Genomic DNA, 22,077 nt, shown 5'->3' on the forward strand with positions numbered 1-22,077 from the left:
TAGTGAAGTTGAGTTCTCATTATTATTCATATATCTCATAATTATTATTGTTTATTTATTAATAACTTTTTATTTATTTATTTTTATCAACAATGAGCTAACTGACACATGAATTTCCCCTTGGGAAGAAATAAAGTATCTATCTATCTATCTATCTATCTGTTTTTGTTTTGCAGCCATTGACTGTACTCATGCTTTTCTCTCAGTTTTTGTTTTCCTGTTTTCAAACGTGATGAGAGAACAGCACCACGACAACTTATAACAACTACAACAGAAGGAAAACATGAGGTAAACGGAGAAAAGAATGAAAAAAACAGTCAACAGTGAACTTCTGAACAGTTTATGGTTGTTATATTTATATATTCATGATGATGGAACTGTAAGATTCCCAGTTGTGATGAATATTACCACTTTAACGTTATTAACATTTATTCCCTATTTATTTATTTATTATTTTAAGAATAAATTCTTGTGTAACCTGCTTACCTGGATGACTGTGTCCCCTTAAATAAAGTGTCAACACTTGCTGCTTTTTTTGTCAAAACTTTATTAATAATATTTGCAGTACATTGATATTGTGGGGAAATTAAAACAGAGGGGGCGCTCTGTGGTCACAACGAGGCTGCCGACATCACATGAGCTCGTCACATGACTGTCAGGAGGAAAACACAACAGGAAGAGACTCTGTTGTACATATTTTACATTTGATTCCATTCAGAAAATGAGAGAGGAGCAGCTCGGTGCCGTTACCTGGATCTGAGTGACGAGCATTCCTTTTTTTCGCGGGTTAAAGGTTTTTGTTTACTGCGGCACGAGCTCACCGGAACATAACTGACCACCACCGAGGTACGTAGCTACAGTCTCAGACACGATATATCAACACGATGTGCTGCAGATAATCCACCAAGTGTGAGCAAAACTCGTCCAAACACACGGTTCGTTCCGGTGATAAAACATCACTGCGGAAAATAACAACCTTCACTGTCACTTCACATTTAACACAAGAAGTGGAAATACGACCTCACTGAACGACATTACAAATGTTTGGTATTTACTAAGGTACAGAATGAATATGACTGTAGACTTTATACGTGTCCAGTTTAATAAGATTTTTGAATGTTGAGTTCTGTTTTTTGTTTAGCAACCGAATGCGGAAGGAATCGTAAAGACTTACTACAAAATAAAACTCACTTCAAGAAACTTAAAGGGGGCATGAAACCTTGGCGTATATGTCAAACGTTGTTAAAATCATACATGTAGTATAAGTAAAAACACATTGTAAACACATTAAAAATTCACAAAACGCATGAAAACACTTAAAAAAACCCATAAAAACCCAACCAGTGCAAGACAAACTGTTCACATTAAAACAACGATAAAAAAGCTGTATAAAAAGATAATATTAGTGCAATAAAAAGCCTGTTACATGTACAGTATTGGTGCATAATCGCTGTATATAAGAGGTATATGAGAATGGATAAATAGCAGCAATGTAAGTGTGAAAATCACTATCTGTGACTGTGCAACTGCAACACAGAGCATTAGATTCAGACAGACAGTTACCTCATTTTATGTTTTACACTTTTAACAAAGTTAGATTCACACAGTGAAAAGTGTGAATATACTACTGTAGTTATACAACTTTAGGCAGATGCATCTGCATAAAGCATTGTTCAGGGTCAAGCCTGGTGTGACTATAAAGTACATAAAGTGGACATTACTGATGGTGGTGTAAAAAGATCTATCACAAGTATTTCCCTTTCTGTTTCCATAGTTTACATCAAGGAGATTCAGATTTATGCCGACCAGACACTAGAAGACTTTATATGACTGTCTGTCTATAGGTCTGACACCCTGCTCACATGTAAAGACAATGTGTCATCAGTCTCAGAGATTCTAGTAACACACTATAAGATTCTATAATGACTGGGGATCCAGATTAATCCAGGGATGCATGACTTGATTCCTTTGAGATTTTTTCCCATTATGCTCCTGGTGGAAATTTATAGGAAGAAAAGCAGTTTTTTTTTCCAGACTTTTTTGCTCTTTGAAATTTAACATTATTATTGTTATTATTATATAAATTTGGTAACTTAACACTATAATTGTCATGATCTGCTCCTAAAATACCTGTGTTTGGACTTTGTGTTTATGATTTCCTGTTTTATTTTGAAATTTCCTTGCGTCCAATTACCCTTGTCTCTGCCTCACACCAAACAACTCACCTGGAGTCTCCTCCATGCTCACTATCAGCTCTGTTTGCTGCTTCCTGTTTGCTACTGGGGAAAGTGCCGTCGAACATCACTATCTGCCTGAGCTGAGACTAAAAGGTTTCACTAATATTAAACATGTTTGATTTTATCAAAACATGAAGAAGAAAAACAGACAATGGATGATCACCTTACACCAAATGATTGAGATGATGTGAGCAAAACTCTCATGATTCTATCTTGACATTGTTTGATGTAAAGCCGCATTAGTTGTTACATTTTTGTTGGCCCCAAGTCAACTTCTACAGAGATGCAGGTCAACTCTTATTACAGACTGGGTATCGGCCATGATGTGACTGATCCATAGTTTCTTTGTTTTATGACATGATAAGATATAGAATTTCTGCTCTCAGTTAATATCAATATTTTGGTCCCTTACTTTTTGCCAAAGTAACCTCTGACCTCGTGTTATCCTGTATACAGTTTCTATAAATCTAACAAGTTCCCTGTAGTGAGCTTTACAGATTTTAAATTGCTGGTTTCTGATCAGTGCTCAGTGAGAGCAGATTCCTGAGCTGGTATCTGAATCAGTATCGGGAGAGCAAAAGTTAAATCAGACACCCACAGCTGCTTTTCTATTGTCAGAAATCTAACATAACATACACTGATTTCTGAAAGTCTTCAGACCCCTTCACTTTTTGCACACTGTGTTGTAGATTTGATTGTAAATGGATACATTTACATAAATTTCTCAAAAACATGTTTTCACTTTGTGATTGTGAGTTATTGAGTGTAGACTGATGAGCAAAATGGCAGTTTTATCCATTTACAATTAAATCTCCAACACAATAAAGTGAAGCTGTCTGAATATGTTCTGAAGTCTCTGTATCTTCTCTCTGCTGTGTTGCATTTTATATGAGGTATCATTATTTTTTTTGAATTCCTCTGAAATTCATCATGAGCCAATTCTGTTTCACAGACAGAGAAAAACAAAATATCCAGCTACAGTTCAACATATGATCAGAACAGTTTAACTGAAGAACTACAGAAGACACAGATCAGTTTCTCTGATTGGTTGAAAAATTGTATTGTAACTGTATGAAACACTGTATTCTATTGTACCTTGCAGGGTCAGAGGTCACCATGGGGTCAGCTGTGGAGAGGACAGACGAACATGTGAAGGAGTATCTGATCTACCGTGGCTTTACCAGCACTCTGAAACATTTGGACAGCGAGATCAAAGTTGATAAGGAGAAAGGCTTCAGGGTGACAATGAACACAAAGAATTAAAGTTTAAGTGGTTGTTGTCCCTGATCTCAGACAGGGATGTTTTACAGGCAGATTCTTTTTAAACCGTCGTCTCTCTGCAGGTGGATAAGATCATCGATCAGCTGCAGCAGTTCATCCAGAGCTTCGACCTGTTTGGTCTGAAGGAGTACTGGCTTTACCTGGACAGGCGTCTGTTCTGCCGACTGGAGGATGTCTACAGATCCACCGTCAACAAACTGAGAACCAGCCTGTACAGATACTACGTCATCAACACCATCCAGGTAACGTCCTGCAGAGAAATGAACCAGATCACACTGTGTGTTACTGAAACAGAACCACAGTTAAAATCTCTGTGGTAAAACTGTTCCTCCATCCTCTTCTCCCTCCAGAAAGGAAACCTGGAGCGGACTCAGGAATTCTTCCAGAAGCAGGCAATGGAGCTGCAGGGTCAGGCCGAGTGGCGTGATTGGTTCATCCTGCCTTTCATCCCCGCCCCCGAGCAGAACCCCGCCTTCTCTCCATACTTCTCCCGCCAGTGGGCCGACACCTTCCTGGTTTCTCTGCACAACTTCCTGTCGGTGCTCTTCCAGTGTATGCATATCCTTCAGTTACGTCACGAACAACAATACAGCTGAATGTCTAGGTTGTAGCTGGATTAGATATGATAGTGAAGATGTTGTGATGCATGTCTGAAGCTCTTAAGAATAAGATGCTGATCCACTGTGTCTGTGTCATTTAAATTCTGGATCTGATGGTTTCCAGTCCTTAACTGTTTTCCACCTCAGCCCGTCCTTCTGAGTTTTGATGCTGAAGTCCAGAAGACGACGAGTCTGACAGAAGAGAACGAACAGCTCCGACAGATGGTGAGAAGAAAACAAACAAACTTCTTTCCAACAGTGTGTCCTGTTTTAAAGGAATTTTTTAATACCCAAACTTTTCAATAGAAAAATTTATTCAAAAAGTGAATGCACATTTTATGCCTCGTGTGGTGAAAGCAACTTTTAAAGTTTCAAGAAGTTCAATCATTTAAAGTGCTTTAAATAGTCGCCTCATTTGGTTAAAAAAGTCTCATAATTAAGTTTGAGTTTGATTATGTATTTGAAAGTCCGTTCATCGTCTTTCATTATCTGGTCATTTATTTTAAAATAGTCACACCATTTATCTGTTCATCTAGTCAACAGGACTAAGTCAAAACCAAGTATATGGCTGGACCGCATCGTAGGCTATTAGCCTCCTGTCTAGTATCAGCTGGTTTCTGTCTAATTTCAGTCTAGTGTCAGTTGGTTTCAGCTCTCTATCTGTTCTCTCCTCTCTGTCCTCACATATACAGTATTTTAATGCAGTGGAATTCACAATAAAGCTGTTATCATTGACATGTTTATCTGTTTCTGTTATCATGACAATGGAACAAGCTTGAAACAGTGACTGAAGCGTGGTCCATTAGGACTACATGTTAACCAGCAGTCACTTCCAAGCTGCTGCTAAAATCAGAGGTCGTCTGACAACATGACCAAACACATCAGTTAAAGACAAAGACTGAGCTGTGATTTCAGCTAGATTTACTGTAACATGATCACTCACAGAGACAGTTAGAGGCTCATTCACCATAGCTGCTGTGTGATCAGCAGAGAGAGGTGTTTCTGCGGAGGGAAGGCTGACCTCACACTTGGGTACTGGTGACTTTCTTCTACAGAATGTAGCTAAGGTTTGTCCAAAACTGTTGTTGTTGCCATGGTTGCTGAAGGGTCTGAAAAGTCAGTTAATCTAGTGACAAAGGTGCTAAATTGGTAACACTGCTTGTTCACGCCAATTCATTTAGAAAGAGCAACGACCAATTGGGAAACACTTGACTGGCCGACCAATAATGTAACCTTATCACTCAGTCAGTCAGTGAGTCAGTGACATTTATGTTTAAAGGGCTGGACCTGCTAATGTTGTCCAGCCAAAAATATTTTAAGAAGTTGCATGGTTTAAGTTAAAATTCCCAATATTGTAGAAATTCAAATCTTTTGGTTTTAAAAAAATCCCATCATTTATTTAATAATTCTCAGTAATTTGGTTATAAAACGTCCCATTGTGTAGTTTTATAAAAAGCCCTGTCCTGAGGTTAAATGATTTTAATGATGTAGTTCCTGTCCCTTGATGAAGTTTGGGTAGATGGAGGGGGGGGGTAGGATGGATATGTTATGGCTGACCTGTCTGTCTTGTCCTCTCTCATCCAGCTGTTTGCCCTGCAGACAGAGACCCGGGACCAGAAGGATGGAGATGAAATGGTCCACCACAAACTGCCAGCATACGTTCAGAACATGGACCGTCTGGGAGACACTGAGCTGTGAGACACTAACATCATTGTCTTTACTGATGACTGACACAACTAAGATGGCTGCCATTCTGTCAGTTTTTTAAATGTTCGTAGTGTTAAGTCTTTAAAATACAGTTGACAACATCTGCTTTCAACCAAAGTTATTTATTGGACTAAGAGTCAATCTGTTCATAACATGCCTGATCCCACTGACTCCTTCTGTGCACCCAAGATGGCGGCCATGCTTCAAATTAAACTAAAGTATTATAACTCTCTGGATAAAAACAGTGTGGAACAAAGATTATCAGGTATGAACTATGTTCTGGTTTTATATCAGTTTAAGCACTTATATCAAAAACTATGTAAACTATATAGAAACTGTATCATGTGTTGGAGTTACAGATGGCAGCTATCTTAAATCTTCTACCTAAATGGTCTTTTAAATTTGAATTTCTATCTATCTCGCAGTTTAGTGTTTTTCATCCTGATAGTTTTTAAAAGTTTTTTATTTTTTACCACCAATCAAAGACACACACATTTCTGATATTAGCATTTCAGCATGCTAGCCTCTTTTTTCAGTTTTACCTCACTGCATCGACTGACTGCATCTGTCTTCCTGGTATCTTATTTGAAACGTCTAATATGTGGTATGGTATACTGTGGTAAACTCTTTGTTAGCTGAATTTTAGGCCATAACGTGGCCAACCTCCTGCTGAATGACGGTTAGTAAAGTTCTGAGCTAATGCTACTGAAAAGTAGATCATTTGAGTTCAAAGATTTCTGTCTGAATTTTGAGGAGTTTTATTTTAAAACATGATGATAATAGACAGGAAGGATGTGAGGATGTGAGGTTTTAACAGGCAGTCATTCGGAAACCTCTTATCCTCATCCCAGAGTCACTTTTGAAAGAATTTTCAGGCACTTTGAAGCAGACCAATCTGCAGATTTATTATGTATCTGTTCGTATAAAATATATATTTAAAAGGCTTTTAACTAACTTATTGTTAATGATACTATATTTATGCTGTTATACACTGTGTGCTGTGATACGGTTGATGTTGCCAAATAAACAATTCACCTGATGAATTGTTGTTTCTTGTCAGTTCGATCCATTTTTAAAAAATTTCATTTAGGGTTTTCACACGCTGACAGAGAACTGTAGACTGAGCTATCAAATACAGTACACTCTAAAATAAATACTGCTACTAATAAATGCTAGTATAAAACATAATGAGACATTGAGTTTTAAAAACATGAAAATTAGAAGTATTAGTTTAGTATTCTTATGATTCGGAGAGCCTGAGTGCTAAGCCACGGTTCCCTCTAAATGTGTTTTTTATTCTTAAATGTATTCACGGGAAAAACCAGGAGGTTGTTGTCAGAGGACCTCAGGCCAAACTCTGAACCGTGAATTCAAATACAACAAATGATAACTAGCGTAGTAATGCTATAAGTGGCTTTAGTTAAAAGTATAGCAGCTGCATTTTCTGCTAGTAGGAGCCTGTTGAGTGCTCTCTTATGGAAGATTCAAAATGCCTAAATAAAAAAAAAAAAACTTAAACAAAGGAAGAAAAGTCAAACACAATATATATTTGAATATATATTTTGTTTATCTGTATGCACTTACTGTGTCATAATCAAATTAAAACATTTGTTAAAAGGACAGTTTTATACTTTAGCCTTTGTCTGTAAAAACCAAACAAATTTTTCTGTTTGTTTTTATTTTTGTTTTCAATAACTGAATCAGTTTGTTAAATAGCATGAAAAATTCATGTCACAATGGAAAGCAGTTAATTCAGTTATTAAAGAAAAAAAGCTAAATGGTTGTCCTTTCAACAGATGTTTTCATTTAATTATGACAGTAAAAGCTGAATTAAATGAAAACAAAGGAAATCCATATTACAGTGTATTAATGTAGTCAGAGGAGTCAGACAAAAACAACAGAGGAGTTCATTTAGTGCATCTTTGAGCTTTTGTTGAAGGTCTGTTACTCTTTGATCATGAGATTTGAGGAAAAATTCTGGAGCATTGGAGAATATAATACATATAATTAATACAATGATTATATATATAAAACGAGACAACAGTACCAGCATAAAAAACTATTTATTTATTTATATTGTTTACCTTTCTATTGGCATCAACAACCATATAGAGTTTCATGTCATCAGCATAGCAACAAAATTTTCCCCATAATGACCCCTAACAAGAAGAACCTTCAAAAATATCCCAATAAATCATGATCTTTCATGTTTCTCAGAAGAAATATATTTTTGCAATAGCAACCAAAACATTTTAATCAACGTTTTAAACAAGATATTTAATAAAGTAAAATGAGGATTGCCATGATTTTTGGATTTTCAAAATACATAGATAACACAAAAAAAATACATAAAATCTTGTTGCAGCTTTCCTTACAGCAACATAAAACTTAGATAGATAGATAGATAGATAGATAGATAGATAGATAGATAGATAGATAGATAGATACTTTATTTATCCCCTTAGGGAAATTCATTCAGCTCTTACTTCACATGACTCATATTTGGCAGCAATTGTAAGACATTAAGACATTTTCTTACAACAAAAAAAGGAAAAAGGAAAAAAAAACAGCATGAGGTTCCATTTGTGATAAAACTGAATAGATAAACCAAAGTACTGGACCACTAGAAATTTATGCTGTAGATGAATAGTTAGGAGATCTCCAAAGTTCACAAAGACCATCAATGTTTGCAAGAAATTGCATGGGAATCCATCCAAGAGTTGTCAAGATATTTCACGCTGAACCACAAATGTTGATCTGATGATGGCACTAGAGGAAAAGTCAGAGGATCACTGAAGTCAGTAGAATTCATCCTCTGAGCAATATGGTCTGTGCCATATTTAATGGCAACCCATTCAATAGTTGTGGAGACATTTTACTAAGAAACAAAAACTGCTTGTGGTGCTAGAGGGAAAGGCAAGGAATCTCCTTAGTCATTAGGGATCTTCCTCTGGGGATCATGGGTGTTTATACAAAATTTCATGGCAATTCAGTCAATTTAACATTTCCTCTTTGTACTTGTCTTTCCCTGATTATGTCTTTTATATTCAAAAACTGCAGTTGTTGAAGTCTTTGTCATTATAGACATTTCTCCCTCTGTTGCTTCACAGCTTCCTGTGGCCATAACCATCAACTTCAGCAACTGCTAATTGCTATGTGCGTTATAATAGGTGTACAAAGACCCGGTCCTGTAGGGAGTTTTCTGTCAGCAGATAAGGTGTACATATATATAAAGAAACAGTGAGCTGATCAGATGAAGATGTTGTTTGGGCTAACATACAGTACGTCACTGAGGTAAGTGACATATTAAATTATGTTACCTTTACATTATTTAAGCAACTGCTACCTAGCAAAACAGCCATCACTCAGGGATGCCAAGACCAAGACCATCACAGTATCTTTGGAGCATTGTTGTGCCTTAATCATAGAGTCATCAGTAAAGAGATGACAGAACTTGAGGGGAAAGAGTGACGGGAATGACATGCAGCAAAGGTCCCTGGCTGGACAAGGAGATAACAGAAAATTCCTCATCACTGATTTCCTCTACATGAAATCTTTAACGACTCGGTGCCACCAGCATTTCAAACAGTGAATAGTGAATATGCTAACGGAGACACAGCAAGTCTTTCACATTCCTGTTCAAACTTTTCAACTTTGATGCTCACACTTGCACCTTTGACCATTAAGATCTTCACAGTACTGACATTTGCTAACTTGAAGAGCTACAGTTACTCACTAGCACTTGTATGTTTCCCGCTGGTTAGCATACTAGCATGCCTGCTTCAGTAGGTTACTAAACAGCCCATTCAAGTAGTCTCAATGTCAACAAGCTTATACAACCACCTATTTTTCAAGGACATGTGGATGAACGTTGCTTTGCACTTCAGACTTTCAGTTATGAGCAGGACTAAACAGTGAAAAGGAGAAAGATAGCATCAGTAGTTGTGTTTCCATCCATTCCTCCGTGCGAGTGATAGTCAGGGCCTGGAGGCACATTGTTTTCAGCTTGTCTATCCATTCTCATGGACACAATATCTCAGTAATACCTTAATGGAACTTCTACAAATTAGGTACAAACATTCACTTCAGGTGACTCGGGGACAAATTGATTTTGGTAGTCAAAGGTCAAGGTCACGTTGCCCTCACAAAGCGCAGTGTTGGCCTCGTGATCACAATATCTCGAGAACTCTTTGAGGGAATCCCTTCACATTCGGCACAAACATTCACTGGTACTCAATGATGAACTGATTAGATTGTGGTGGTCAAAGCTCAAAGTCGGTGTGACCTCACAAAACACTTTTTAGCCAAAACACAATTTCACACAAATAATTGATATTTTCTATGACTGGATAAACACGGATGTAATCTGAAACTAGTCTCAGAGGTGGAGGCAGACAACCACACGGTGATAATTCTAGTTATCTACATTTTCATTTTTGTGCTTTCATTTTTTGTTTTCAGAAAAAGTTCTAATTTTACAAAAGTTTCATGCATGTATTGATGAAAGCAAGATGCAACAAAGTGCAATAGAAACAGACTTAACGAACTAAACATGACTGACATGAAACATGCGACTTAAACATCCACTGAAGCTTCAGAGCCACTGAACAGACTAAAAATAAAACAGCAGATCTGTGTAGAGCAATGAGGAGACTGTAAAGTTACTCAAATGAATACATGAAACAGAAACATTAAATTTCCATCACATTTTCGACATGGTTTCCCACAGTTTGAGGTTTGACTGTATTTATCTGGTTCTTCAGGAATGGTTCAATGGCAACTTGCTGGAGAATTAGCACCACCAGATGTTTATCTTGATGAAACAGCTCATAATATTCACATAACTGTAGTGGATGGAAATGTTCATTAATTAGAATTTTTTGCTACATTTGGATGGAAACCTGGCTAATGACGAAGCAAATGGACAACAGCTGGTCTTTAGCCTAAAAACAAGGCTACAGCAAAACATGGGCAAATTTACCAGACAAAGTCATCGTCAATGACACTTCAGACCTTTGTTGTTGGTCTTAGTGTTTCTGTTCTGCTGGTGGATCCTGGTTCCTGTTGTATGAGTCATGAATGTCTTGTTCCATAGTGGAGTTATTTTACCAAACTGACTCCTCATGCTTTGCTTTTGGAAAGTTAATCCAAATCTCCAAAATAAGGAAGTGTTCATGGGTAGAAGTTTTGTTCAGCTCTTAACAGTCAATCTCTGCACGCTCTTAAATCTTGACTTCATTGCAGTTTGGATTTGTTTTGCACTCATTCAGTAGTTTTGTTGTTATTCTTTTTCACTCTTGGTTGTCTTCCTTCCATCCTCTTAGGGACTTGGTGTCAAGCCAGCGAGCCGTCAGCACCACCACCACTCCTTCCAGAAATTTCTTCTCTACATTCCTACCACAGGGCCGACGCACACCCGGGAAACCACCTCAGGTTACTGCTGGGTCTTCACCAAGCCAACTAGTGGTGAGCAGGAAGGACGCACCAACCAGTCAGGTGAAAGCAAGTTGGCGAAGCAGAAGTTTAAAAGCTCAGTGGGATTGAAAACAGTAAATTGAATTTCTCTGAAAGTTGATTGGTGTTGATTGGTGGGTGTGTTCAGCTGTAGTATTGTACTTTATTGAAGTTCATGGGAAAATCCCCAACTTCTCTGTACTTATACAAAGTCAAGAAAATGTTTTCACAAGTTCAGCTCTAAGGATCATTTACCTCATTCTGATGTGAGTGGAGATTTAGAAAGTTACCATCCAGTCAATGAAATCATGAACCAAATGTAAAATTCTAAATCTTTGTGAACCTTCTGGAAATCAACTACTGAACAGACGTATCCCATTGGCTGGTCTGATTGGGTATGACTCTGTCTGTGACACTATCAACAACGCCACTCCCCTTTACCCTCAGATGTTGTGGCTTTATAAGGTTTATTCCAATGACTGTATATAAAGATGGACGATGTGTCTCCACTTCCTCCCACTGTACAAAAATGAAGCCAAAATATTCTGGAGACAGGTGCCGCCATCTTGCACTGGTGATGTCATTTGGAGCCAAAGTCTGCGCAGAAATGATGGAGGGGTGGAGCTCTGGTATCGAGGTCCCGCCCATATACCCACCAGACTCAACTGCGAGTCAATCGTAGCTGTCAATCATGGCTTCTCTCCGTCATTTTCAACATCAAATAACTAATTAAAACTGCACCTCTCAGAAAAATGAACACTTACTGTAACTACCTAAAATGGCAGAAACCATTTTTGGAGAAAAATGAATTTGATGCCTTCTTTGTTTTTTTAGTTTGGCCCATGTCATATCTGCTAACATGAAGGGGGCGAAGTTTATGACCTGTACTGCAGCCAGCCACCAGGGGGCAATCAATATGTTTTGGCTTCACTTTCAGGAAGCTGTCATGCCGTCCATCTTTATAGTCATTGGTTTATTCATTTACCTGTAGGGGGCAATGGTCTCCTCTGGCAGCCATGTTGAAGGTGCTCACCACTGTGTGTGGCAGATAGAGTTCTGACCCGAGATCATCTTGTATCTAAAATGAATTTGTCTTTTCTAGTCTGCAAAATCGAGAGACACAGTCCAAACTAAGGAGGTGAAGCCAGTTGCAAGTCAGGCATCAAGTAGTGAATCTGCGAGCTCCCAGTCCCAACAGTCAACAAACCAATCGACAAACCAGTCAACAAACCAGCTGACACATCCCAGACACAGGAGAATCCAGGACCATGAGAAAGAGAGGAAGGAGCTTTTCTCCAAACCACCACAACAGGTACCTGAGAGAATGATTCTGTTGACGTTTAGCTGTCACACCTGTTTGGTGTATTTCTACTGAACCTGATGCCTGTTCAGTTTTATTAAAAAGAATAGTAAAATAAGTTTATTTGTTTTCTTGTCTTGTTAGATGAGAAGTTCAATACCACACTTATGAAGATGGATTTATATTTGTGTTAGGGATTATCTGCAGCAGCTACTTGCATTGTGCTCTAAGGTTGCACCATAGGTTACGCTATAGCTGATGTGCCCCTTATAAAAACTTAGCTGTGCATCAGGGCTACAGTGACTGGAGGGCAGATGGGGACTGCAGGAGCTGTGATAAGCTGCTTGTGATTTGTCCTACATATTGTTGATGCAGAAGTTGTTCAGAGTAAATACAGAATCATCATCACATCTAACAAAGCCTTTTCCACCACAAACCTGTTCAACACGAACCCTAATCTCTATCACAGTGAGTGAAACGATGTGAAGACGGTATGCGCACAGATTAGTCCCACATTTCTGTGTGTGTGAATGGGTTTGGTGTGTGGAGAGAGAGAGAGGGAAAGATGGTGGACGAGATCACATGAGTCAGAACGTCTTGTGCAAGCTAAAGATGGTGTTTCAATCGTGAGATTTAGACTGGGGAGGTGAGAAACAAAGGAGTAGATGTGATCTAAGACGTGCCTCTGGCAAGAAGATGGCGCTGGGGTGACCTGGGTTCCACTGCCACGCCAAGGATGTTTGTACGTGTGTGTAGGTGTGTGTTAGTAAGAAGGAGAGAGAAAGAAGCAACCAAAGCAGAGCAAGATCTAGCACTGGTCTTTTAACCAGTAAACAGTCAGCAATACAGCTTACATTGCACACTATTGATAACTAAAGTCTCTACCCAGACACAAGCCTCTTAACTTTTAGTTACTTCAGAAAGCTTTTGAAGTGCGCGTAGATCCATCTGGTCAATAAACATGTAATTTGTTATCCCCTCGCCAAAATTTCAAACTTTCGTCATTTTGGAGGCTGTGTACCAAAAGTCTGCTTCAAGGTTCAAGGTTGAATTCAGACATTTGAGCAGGGTGGCTCCATTTAGCAACCGATGTCACAGGAGAAAGAACCTGGAGCTTTGGGAAAAAGCAGAGAGGAGCAGAGCGAGTTGGGTATTATTACCTGGTGATGTCGCAGCTGCGCCACAGGAACTCCAGGGGATTCTGGTGGGTTTTGTCCAGTGAGAGGCTGGAGTTTGAATTTAAGCCAAACTTCACACATAAGTGAGGTTGGTGGGCTTCAAACTGTGAAAATAAACAAATACAGCAATCCACAAAATATACTGTAACTCGGCTTACTTCTTTTTCATTTTCTGACAACACATCCCAACTCATGATTTTTAAAAATACCTCACTAACAGGCATTTAGACTAAACTCTACAACACCAGCTAAATGGTTTCTCAATTGCTACAAAGTACCATTATTCCATAGGTGGACTGGTAAATTTATGTAGTGCTTTTCTAGTCTTAACGACTACTGAAAGCGCTTTACACAATGAGTCACATTCACCCAATCACACACACATTCATACAGTACTTGCTATACACACAGCGCATCTCTGTCACACATCGCATACACAGATAACACATCCGGGGCAATTTGGGGTTCAGTATCTTGCCCAAGGACACTTGGGAGATTGAACCTCCGACCTTGTGATACTTGATGAGCCACAGCCACCTGCAGTAGACGACAGTCAGGTTAGCATCTAAAGGCTAATACAACTGGTCACTGACTTCATTAACACTAACTGCATCATTCATGTGTTGTCTTCAGACACCAGAGAAGAAGGGGGAGACTGGGGAGGTGGAGCCTCCTGCCGAGACCTGCAGTGAACCTCCTGACTCGGCCTCCTCCTCCAATAGCAGGAGCTGCGGGGGAGGAGCAGAGGGAGGAGGTCTGTCAGCAGAACAGCCGTTCATCAAACTCAGCCAGGAGGAATATGGGGAACACCACTCCTCCATCATGCACTGCAGGTATGTCTTCAGCACTCCCACTTCACTTTAACTGGTTAAACTGGGCTGAGGACCTCACTCCTTCCTTCCACAGTGTCTCATACACCTCTGAACCTGTTTGGTTTCTGAGCAGATTGAACATCATCTGGTAGAATCCAGATGTTAACTACAGCTGGACAGGAGTGAACTTTTGGTTCCCTTTAATGAAAACAAAAATTCACCTTTTTCTCTTTCAGGGTTGACTGTTCTGGTCGCCGGGTTGCCAGTTTAGATGTAGATGGAGTCATCAAGGTGAGTCTCTATCATTTTCTGATGGGGTTTTATGAACAAATTTACTTCCACAATTGCATCCATAACTAACTGATCATCCTCCTCCTCCTCCTCAGGTGTGGTCATTCAACCCCATCATACAGACTAAAGCCACCATCATGTCCAAGTCTCCTCTACTGTCTCTGGAGTGGGCCACCAAACCTGACAGACTGGTATGAACAAGAGACACACATTAACTCAGTATAGACATTTACATTTACATTTATTTTACATTATAGACATAGACATTTAAGCTTTAATATGTAATTTTTCCACATTAAACTGTCTAAAAAACGACTAGACCTAAGTTCTATATTTTTTGAGTTGCTGCAGAAGTTACATACTGTGTGTTTAACAGTATTACTCAGGTTTCTATTAATACTTTAACCCGATGAAAGAAACACTATTTACATCGTCAATAAAATGCTGAAGTCAGAGAATAACCTACTAAAAACAGATTAAAACAGCGATTCTTTGGGACATTCTACTATTAATAAAATAAAACAAATTCTAGTATAGTATAAACATGAAGAACCGAGAGAGAAAACACAGATCCAATACAGCACAGGACCTGGATATGCAAAGACAAATAGAATTAAATTTAATTGAAAAAAAATTTAACACAAAGCAGTAAAAAGTATAAAAACAGTGGTCCAGTGGAAGTTGATTCTGATTATGTCTGAAATTCAACATATTCTTATTACACTGTCTGTGTGTGTGTGTGTGTGTGTGTGTGTGTGTGTGTGTGTTGTCAGTTGTTACTAGGCAGCGGCGTGGGCACAGTGCGGCTGTATGACACCGATGCAAAGAAGAATCTTTATGAGATGAACATTGATGAAACTCATCCACGGTACTGTATGAAGTGACTGCACTGCATGTACAAGTGTAGAGTGGAGGATCAGCTGATAGTACAAGTAGAAATACACATAGCTTTATAAGAACAGTTAAACATATTAACTTTGTTTCTGAGAGTGAGATGGAAAGATTAATATCAATCTCATGTCTGTAATACTGCATCCACAGCATGTAGCAACTATGAAAAGAGCTGAATGAGTTGTATTAGTGTTGATATTGGATTTTTTTTCTAAGTAACTGCTGGTGGTTTTCTGCCAGCAATCTCCCAGGTGGGAGATATCGTAGGTGGTAGGTAGGTATATCTGACTCTGAATTACAAATGAAGGATGACATGATCCTTTTTCCCCAATCAGTTGCTCATAATTATGCTTTAAACATGAATATGACATGATCTAACATAATGTGTCAAATTTATTTAAACCATATACAGAGAAGTAACAAGACTACGAATCCATAGCCATGCTAGCAGCTCTGTGAGGCTGTGCTTAGGGACACAAGGATGATTTGTGCCAAATCAGCTTGCTAACATACTTACAGTGACAATATTAACATGCAAATCTGAGGTGATGTTTTTCATGTTCACCCGTTTTAAAATATTAGCATGCTAACATTTCCTAATTAGCAAAATTAAAGTTAGAGCATCACCAAAGTTTTTACAATTCATTCTGCAGGGAACATGGCTAAAAAGACAGTTTGTGGTTTTAGGGGGAGGTACAGGCTGGAACTATTTTGTCACGCATCAATAGATAATATTGTTTGTTGAACTACACATTCAGATAATAATGTGACGTTTGTCTGTCTTTCAGTATCTTGTCTTTAGCCTGCAGTCCTAGCGGATCATCATTCGTGTGTTCGGCTGCAGCTCTCAGTCGATCTGGAAGTGTCGAGTCTGTCACTCGACTTCCTATTCCGGTGTCTGGACAACTGCTGCTCTGGGACACCAAAACTGTCAAGCAACAGGTAATTAACCAGCTGGTTCAGTAACGGTTATTTAACGGTGTTATTTAATTGTTATTTTATCCTTCAGTGGTATGAATCCTTCTCCACAAAGATACATGTATAGCATGACTCTGTTACTGTCATACATCTCAAATTTGGATTCATCAAGTAAATAGAATTTTTTCTTTCCAGTCATGCGCTATGAAATGCTGGTATTTCTCAGCCCACCTCAAGTGTTAGGACCTTGTTTTGCCTCCTGAGAAGTGATTTAGAAACTGCTCCTTTTCCTCTGAGTGATTGTGTCTGTCTGATTGTGCTTCAGATACAACTGATCCAGTTTCTGCAGAGCGTTTTAGAGTCCATGCACTGCACCTTAGAAACCTTCAGTCTAGTGATGATCTGATGCTGAGAAAAGCCTCTTTGCCTAGAATAACTATTTGACTTCTGACACTTTCACTTAGTTCTGATGCCATTTTTCCACTATTACATTTCGACTTAGCAATGATCTGCTGGAAACGTGAGGAACGGCCTTATTTATATCAGGTGAACTTTGGCTGCAAGTTGAGTTACTTCAACCAGCCTCTGATGAGTAGATCAGATCCAGTGTCATCTGAACACAAGCATCAGTGGAAGGGATATAACTTGAGGAAATCTGACCTCTGGTACACAGAAGTTCAGTTGCTTAAATTTGATCACTGACATAGAAATAGAGCAGAGTCTTAAATATTTCTTCTTTATTTTACATAACTTTTTGTGTTTTAAATGTTTCTGAATCCTCAAACTTTCTGATTATTTCCAGGTGAAAATATTTTTAATGGACCCCACTGTATTTTCTATGGCTGCATTATAATCACTGTTCCCTCTGTCTCTCAGCTCCAATTCTCTTTAGAACCTGAACCAGTAGCCATTAACTGCACGGCCTTCAACCACAATGGAAACCTGCTGGTGACCGGAGCTGCTGACGGAGTCATCAGACTGTTTGGTCAGTCTTCATCTGATGATTCATTTCATCTGTAAACTGTAAAACATCATCAATAATGCACAGACATCATCAATAATAACAACAGACAATCACAAACAGATACCAGAGCTCAAAGTGACATTAAAATAGCCATATTTGTGATTTACAGCCTAAAATTCCACACATATTGATTCTGCTCAGCAGAGACTATTAAATCTGGCCTGAGATTTTAGTGACCCAGTTGACTTGTACAGTGTGTGTAGTTATGTACACGTATCGTATGTGTGTAAACATTGTTTTGCTTGTTAGTGGTTTTGTGGCAATTTCTTTAAAACGTAAACATTAACTCTGTGAATCCTCTGCCTGTCGCTGATGTAGATATGCAGCGCTACGAGAGCGCTATGAGCTGGAGAGCTCACGACGGAGAAGTCTACAGTGTGGAGTTCAGCTACGATGAAAACACCGTCTTTAGCATCGGAGAAGATGGCAAGGTGTGTGTGTTTAAAACACATCATGATGGACAGAATGTCTACACAATCCTAAAAATGTCTTTTAAAACTTGCAGTGGAGTGAATGAACCTGTGTGTGTGTGTGTGTGTGTGTGTGTGTGTGTTACATTTACATTTATATATTTGTCAGCTGGAGAGGAAAAAGTCGTGGAGAAAAAGTTCCACCTGACACATGTTCCAAAAGGCTTACAGGTGCATGATCAGCCTGATATTATTTAGTGTAAAGCAACATCAGTGGAAGTGAGTTAGTTCTCACTCACAAAGCCCAGATTTCAGAGGGTTTTGTTGGTTACAGTGAGACAGAGCTGAGCTGGATACTAATGTTGTGCTGAACAGGACTGGTTATCATCCATCTTGAGATATCACGGAGGCAGGCTGAGATCCGAGCTGGCAGTTGTGTGATCTGGTGGGATTAACAGAGCCTCATCATAGCAGTGGTAAGAAAAAACATGTGAGTGGATAATGGCACCAAGGTGATAATTAAGAAGAGTGGGGGACCAAGCATAGATCTTTGCGGTACACCAGTGGAAAGAGAATGATCTTGGAGTCTTGCCATACAGTGTTCATTCTTTGAGGCGGGACTCAAGCCAGAGTACTGCTGTACCACAGATGAGTGGTTCAGGAAGGGGGGACAGGAGGATTTGGTGGTTGACAGTGTCAAAGGCTGCCTACAGTTCCACGATGAGAACCATTGACTGGACATCCCCTGTTCCTGACTACAAGATTTCAATCTCTGACAGCAGAGCAGTGGAATGACCGCTCTTGAAACCAGACTGGTTTGGATCTGGTAGATTATTATTAAGAGAGGAGACATGGGTGTGTTACCCAGGCACTCCGGTATAGCAGTCCTGCTCAGCCCTCACATTAAAGTGGAAAAGATTAGCCTGCCTGACTGAACACCTGAACAGGATTCTAATCATGAAACATACTTTAGGCCGAGGTCAAGGATGTCTGACAAGCTTTTACTGGCGTCTTCTCAAAGTCTTCACCTCTACCTTTTCACTAGCACTCTTACTGGCCTGACCTATGTATACTCAATGTGTGTGTGTGTGTGTGTGTGTGTGTGTGTGTGTGTGTGTGTTCAGTTCATCCAGTGGAACATCCATCGGTGTGGGGTGAAGCAGTCAGAGCAGGATTTACCTCAGGACGCCACTGGGCCCTTCATCCTCTCAGGGTACAGTGGATACAAACAGGTACGTAGTGTTACCATGGAAATAACTGGATTACCTCATAGACAGCTTGTGAACATCTATTTATCTCCCTTCTTCTGACCACTACAGCACTAGAGAAACAGGAAGATAAAGTTTTCACCAACATTATAAGTGAGCAGGATCAAATCTGACTTAGCAGGGAGTCAGTGAATTATTTCATAAGAAAATAATGAGAAAATGAAAACATGCATTAGTCAGTATCTTTATTGGTTTACTAAGTTTTATGGGTCACAAGAAAAGAAATCCTGCAGATGTAAAATGATATAAGAGAATGAATGAATGGAATGACACATTGAACTCTGGTTCAGGTTCAGATTCCTCGAGGTAGACTGTTTGCCTTCGACTCCGAGGGACAACATGTCCTGACCTGTTCCAGCTCCGGAGGACTCATTTACAGAGTAAGTAACCTTCATCATTAGTCCACCTCTCAGCCAAACTTCTGTTTTGGTCAAACTTGAAATTATCTTAATGTTTTTCTTCATTTCTAAACTTGTTTTCAATATTCTTATTTGTATTGAATAATTTTAATTTATCATTATTTTTCATATCATTTTAATGTGTGTGAAGGCAACTGGACTGAAACGTCTTTACGTATCTACAACCACGTCCAGTTGCCATCGATTCAACTCTTCTTGGATCATATCAGTAGTAACTTGTTTTTTATGTAGTGTCTTTTTGACGCTGTTTGTTTTTTTGTTGTTTGTTTTTTTTTTTAAGTAGGAAGTAAAATAGATATGTGTAATAATTCAGTTTATACTGGTTAAATCAATTGTTACAGTTCATCAAATTTCTTTAATATGTTTTTCTTAGTTTATTTAAAGTACATTTAATTTTTATTTATTTATTTTTACATAAGGGTCCTCACTTTTTGTTTCCCCTTGCTGAATCAAATTGAATTTCAATGTTTTAAAGTTTTATTTGTTAACCTATTTGGCCTCTCTCCCTCTTCCAGCTGACCAATGGGGAGCCGGCACTGGAGAGTGTTCTGTCGCTGGGTGGGCACAAAGCTCCAGTAGTGACGGCTGATTGGTGCTCTGCAGTGGACTGTGGAACCTGCCTGACTGCCTCTATGGATGGGAAGATCAAACTGAGCACGCTGCTGGCACAGAAGTCCTGAGGACCTGATAGAGGACACATTAGGGGTCAGAGGTCATCAGACATTCACTTTGCCCATTTACTGAAGGAGATTATTCCAGAATCTGATATATCAACATTTTCATGATGTGACACCAACAGTGAAAACTCAGAAACCTGTTATAAATTCATGTGAACATTAAAATTCCAGTAAAAGTTCGATGTGATAGTTGGTTTCTTTCTTAAAGCTGCTTTCAAAGGCAGAAGAGCTCCACAACCGTCTGACAGACTCACAGCCTGAACATATTACCACCTTATAAAGTCGTTGTGTTTAGCATGCTACCAAGTAGCTGCCTACAGAGCAATGGTGTCATCCCACTGGAGTCATGGTTCTGCTCATCTGAGGAAAAGTCCTGTGTTCCCTCTCTTTTAGCTCTGTTTTGGTCTCCTGGATAAAAATATCAGGATCTCCAGCTGCTAAATGCTCCTCTGTGTTCAACAACTGCTCTTTAATTGTGTTTGTCTGCTGTTTGCTGCTGAGCAGGTCAGAAGGTGCAGGGGGTGTATCAGAGCTTTTCTAATGAAACCAACTGCCTGCTGCTGCTGGGAATGACGCTGATGAGAGCAGTGAGTCCAACCACCTGACACAGCCTTTAACACCGTAATATATTTTCAGTTTACTTTTTTCTCTTTAAAAGTATTTCTAATTGATGAAAATAACTTTAACAGAGAAGACAATAACATAAAACTTTTACACTGTAGTAAGTTTAGAGAAATTATTGCTGCTATATAAAAAAGTGTGGGATAAGAGAAAAATTCCAGGGAGCTTGAAAAAGGTGATAAATATTCCAAAAAGATAACCTGGAAAAGATACCAGCAGGCCTGGAAACTATTGACCAAAACTTTGAACACGTCTATAAATTAATGAAATGTATTATAAATACATGAATGTACTGTGTGGAAAGTAGAGGTGTTGACAGAAATATGTTTTGTCAGGTGAGCAATAGACACAGACAATCTGACTGTCAAAATAGTTTTGTCATGGCTATAGACAAATGTTTTGTCACATGATCAGTTGACATCGTACAGAGGCAGAGAAAGGCAATACTCGCTAATTTTTTTTTATCTTGAGATAACAAAGCTCGTTATCTAGAGTTAACAAGATATTATCAGGAGAAAACCATTTTTTGTTATCCTGAGATAACAAGATAATTATACCCTTATCTGGAGATAACAAAGCTTGTTTTCTCAATATGACTTTGTTAATCAGAGATCAGATGCAGATGGAAACTTCTAGTGCTGAAAACTGAAAATGTCAGGGCGGGGCATTGATCAACGCGCCAGAGAATAATTCAATCATGGGCAGAGGTCACACTATGTCTTTTCATACAAGATCATTTTTAGATCCTCGTCAGCTTACAATTACTAAGGCTACGGAGGAGAGTCACTAAGACGTAGTGTATGAAGTTCAGTCAAAATCGTTTTCTCCTGATAATATCTTGTTATCTTGGGATAACAAATACAGTTTTCTCCTGACGATATTTCGTTATCTCAGGATAACCAAAACTCTTCTACTTCTGATAATATCTCACCAACTCAGAATAACAAAAAATAGTTTTCTCCTCATAATATCTTGAGATGACAAAAAATT

The 22,077-nt window shown here is 38.9% G+C and overlaps 1 protein-coding gene across 1 annotated transcript; it reads left to right on the forward strand.

Moving 5' to 3' along the window:
* The first annotated feature begins 634 nt into the window (after nucleotides 1-634).
* Nucleotides 635-20,646, forward strand: wdr91 (WD repeat domain 91). The gene is made up of 18 exons (XM_087171671.1): nucleotides 635-846; nucleotides 3,340-3,476; nucleotides 3,581-3,760; nucleotides 3,869-4,075; nucleotides 4,259-4,342; nucleotides 5,702-5,811; nucleotides 11,149-11,320; nucleotides 12,381-12,590; nucleotides 14,390-14,589; nucleotides 14,805-14,859; nucleotides 14,955-15,050; nucleotides 15,633-15,727; nucleotides 16,539-16,692; nucleotides 17,545-17,653; nucleotides 18,011-18,123; nucleotides 19,227-19,334; nucleotides 19,661-19,750; nucleotides 20,305-20,646. The coding sequence occupies exons 2-18, from the start codon at nucleotides 3,354-3,356 to the stop codon at nucleotides 20,467-20,469; spliced, it is 2,271 nt and encodes a 756-aa protein (XP_087027797.1). The 5' UTR covers nucleotides 635-846; nucleotides 3,340-3,353; the 3' UTR covers nucleotides 20,470-20,646.
* Nucleotides 20,647-22,077: the final 1,431 nt, after the last annotated feature.

This window comes from Seriola lalandi, unplaced genomic scaffold (assembly GCF_002814215.2).
Source record: "Seriola lalandi dorsalis isolate HSWRI2012SDOR001 ecotype SW California unplaced genomic scaffold, Sedor1 jcf7180002054939, whole genome shotgun sequence".
Taxonomy (NCBI): Eukaryota; Metazoa; Chordata; class Actinopteri; order Carangiformes; family Carangidae; genus Seriola; species Seriola lalandi.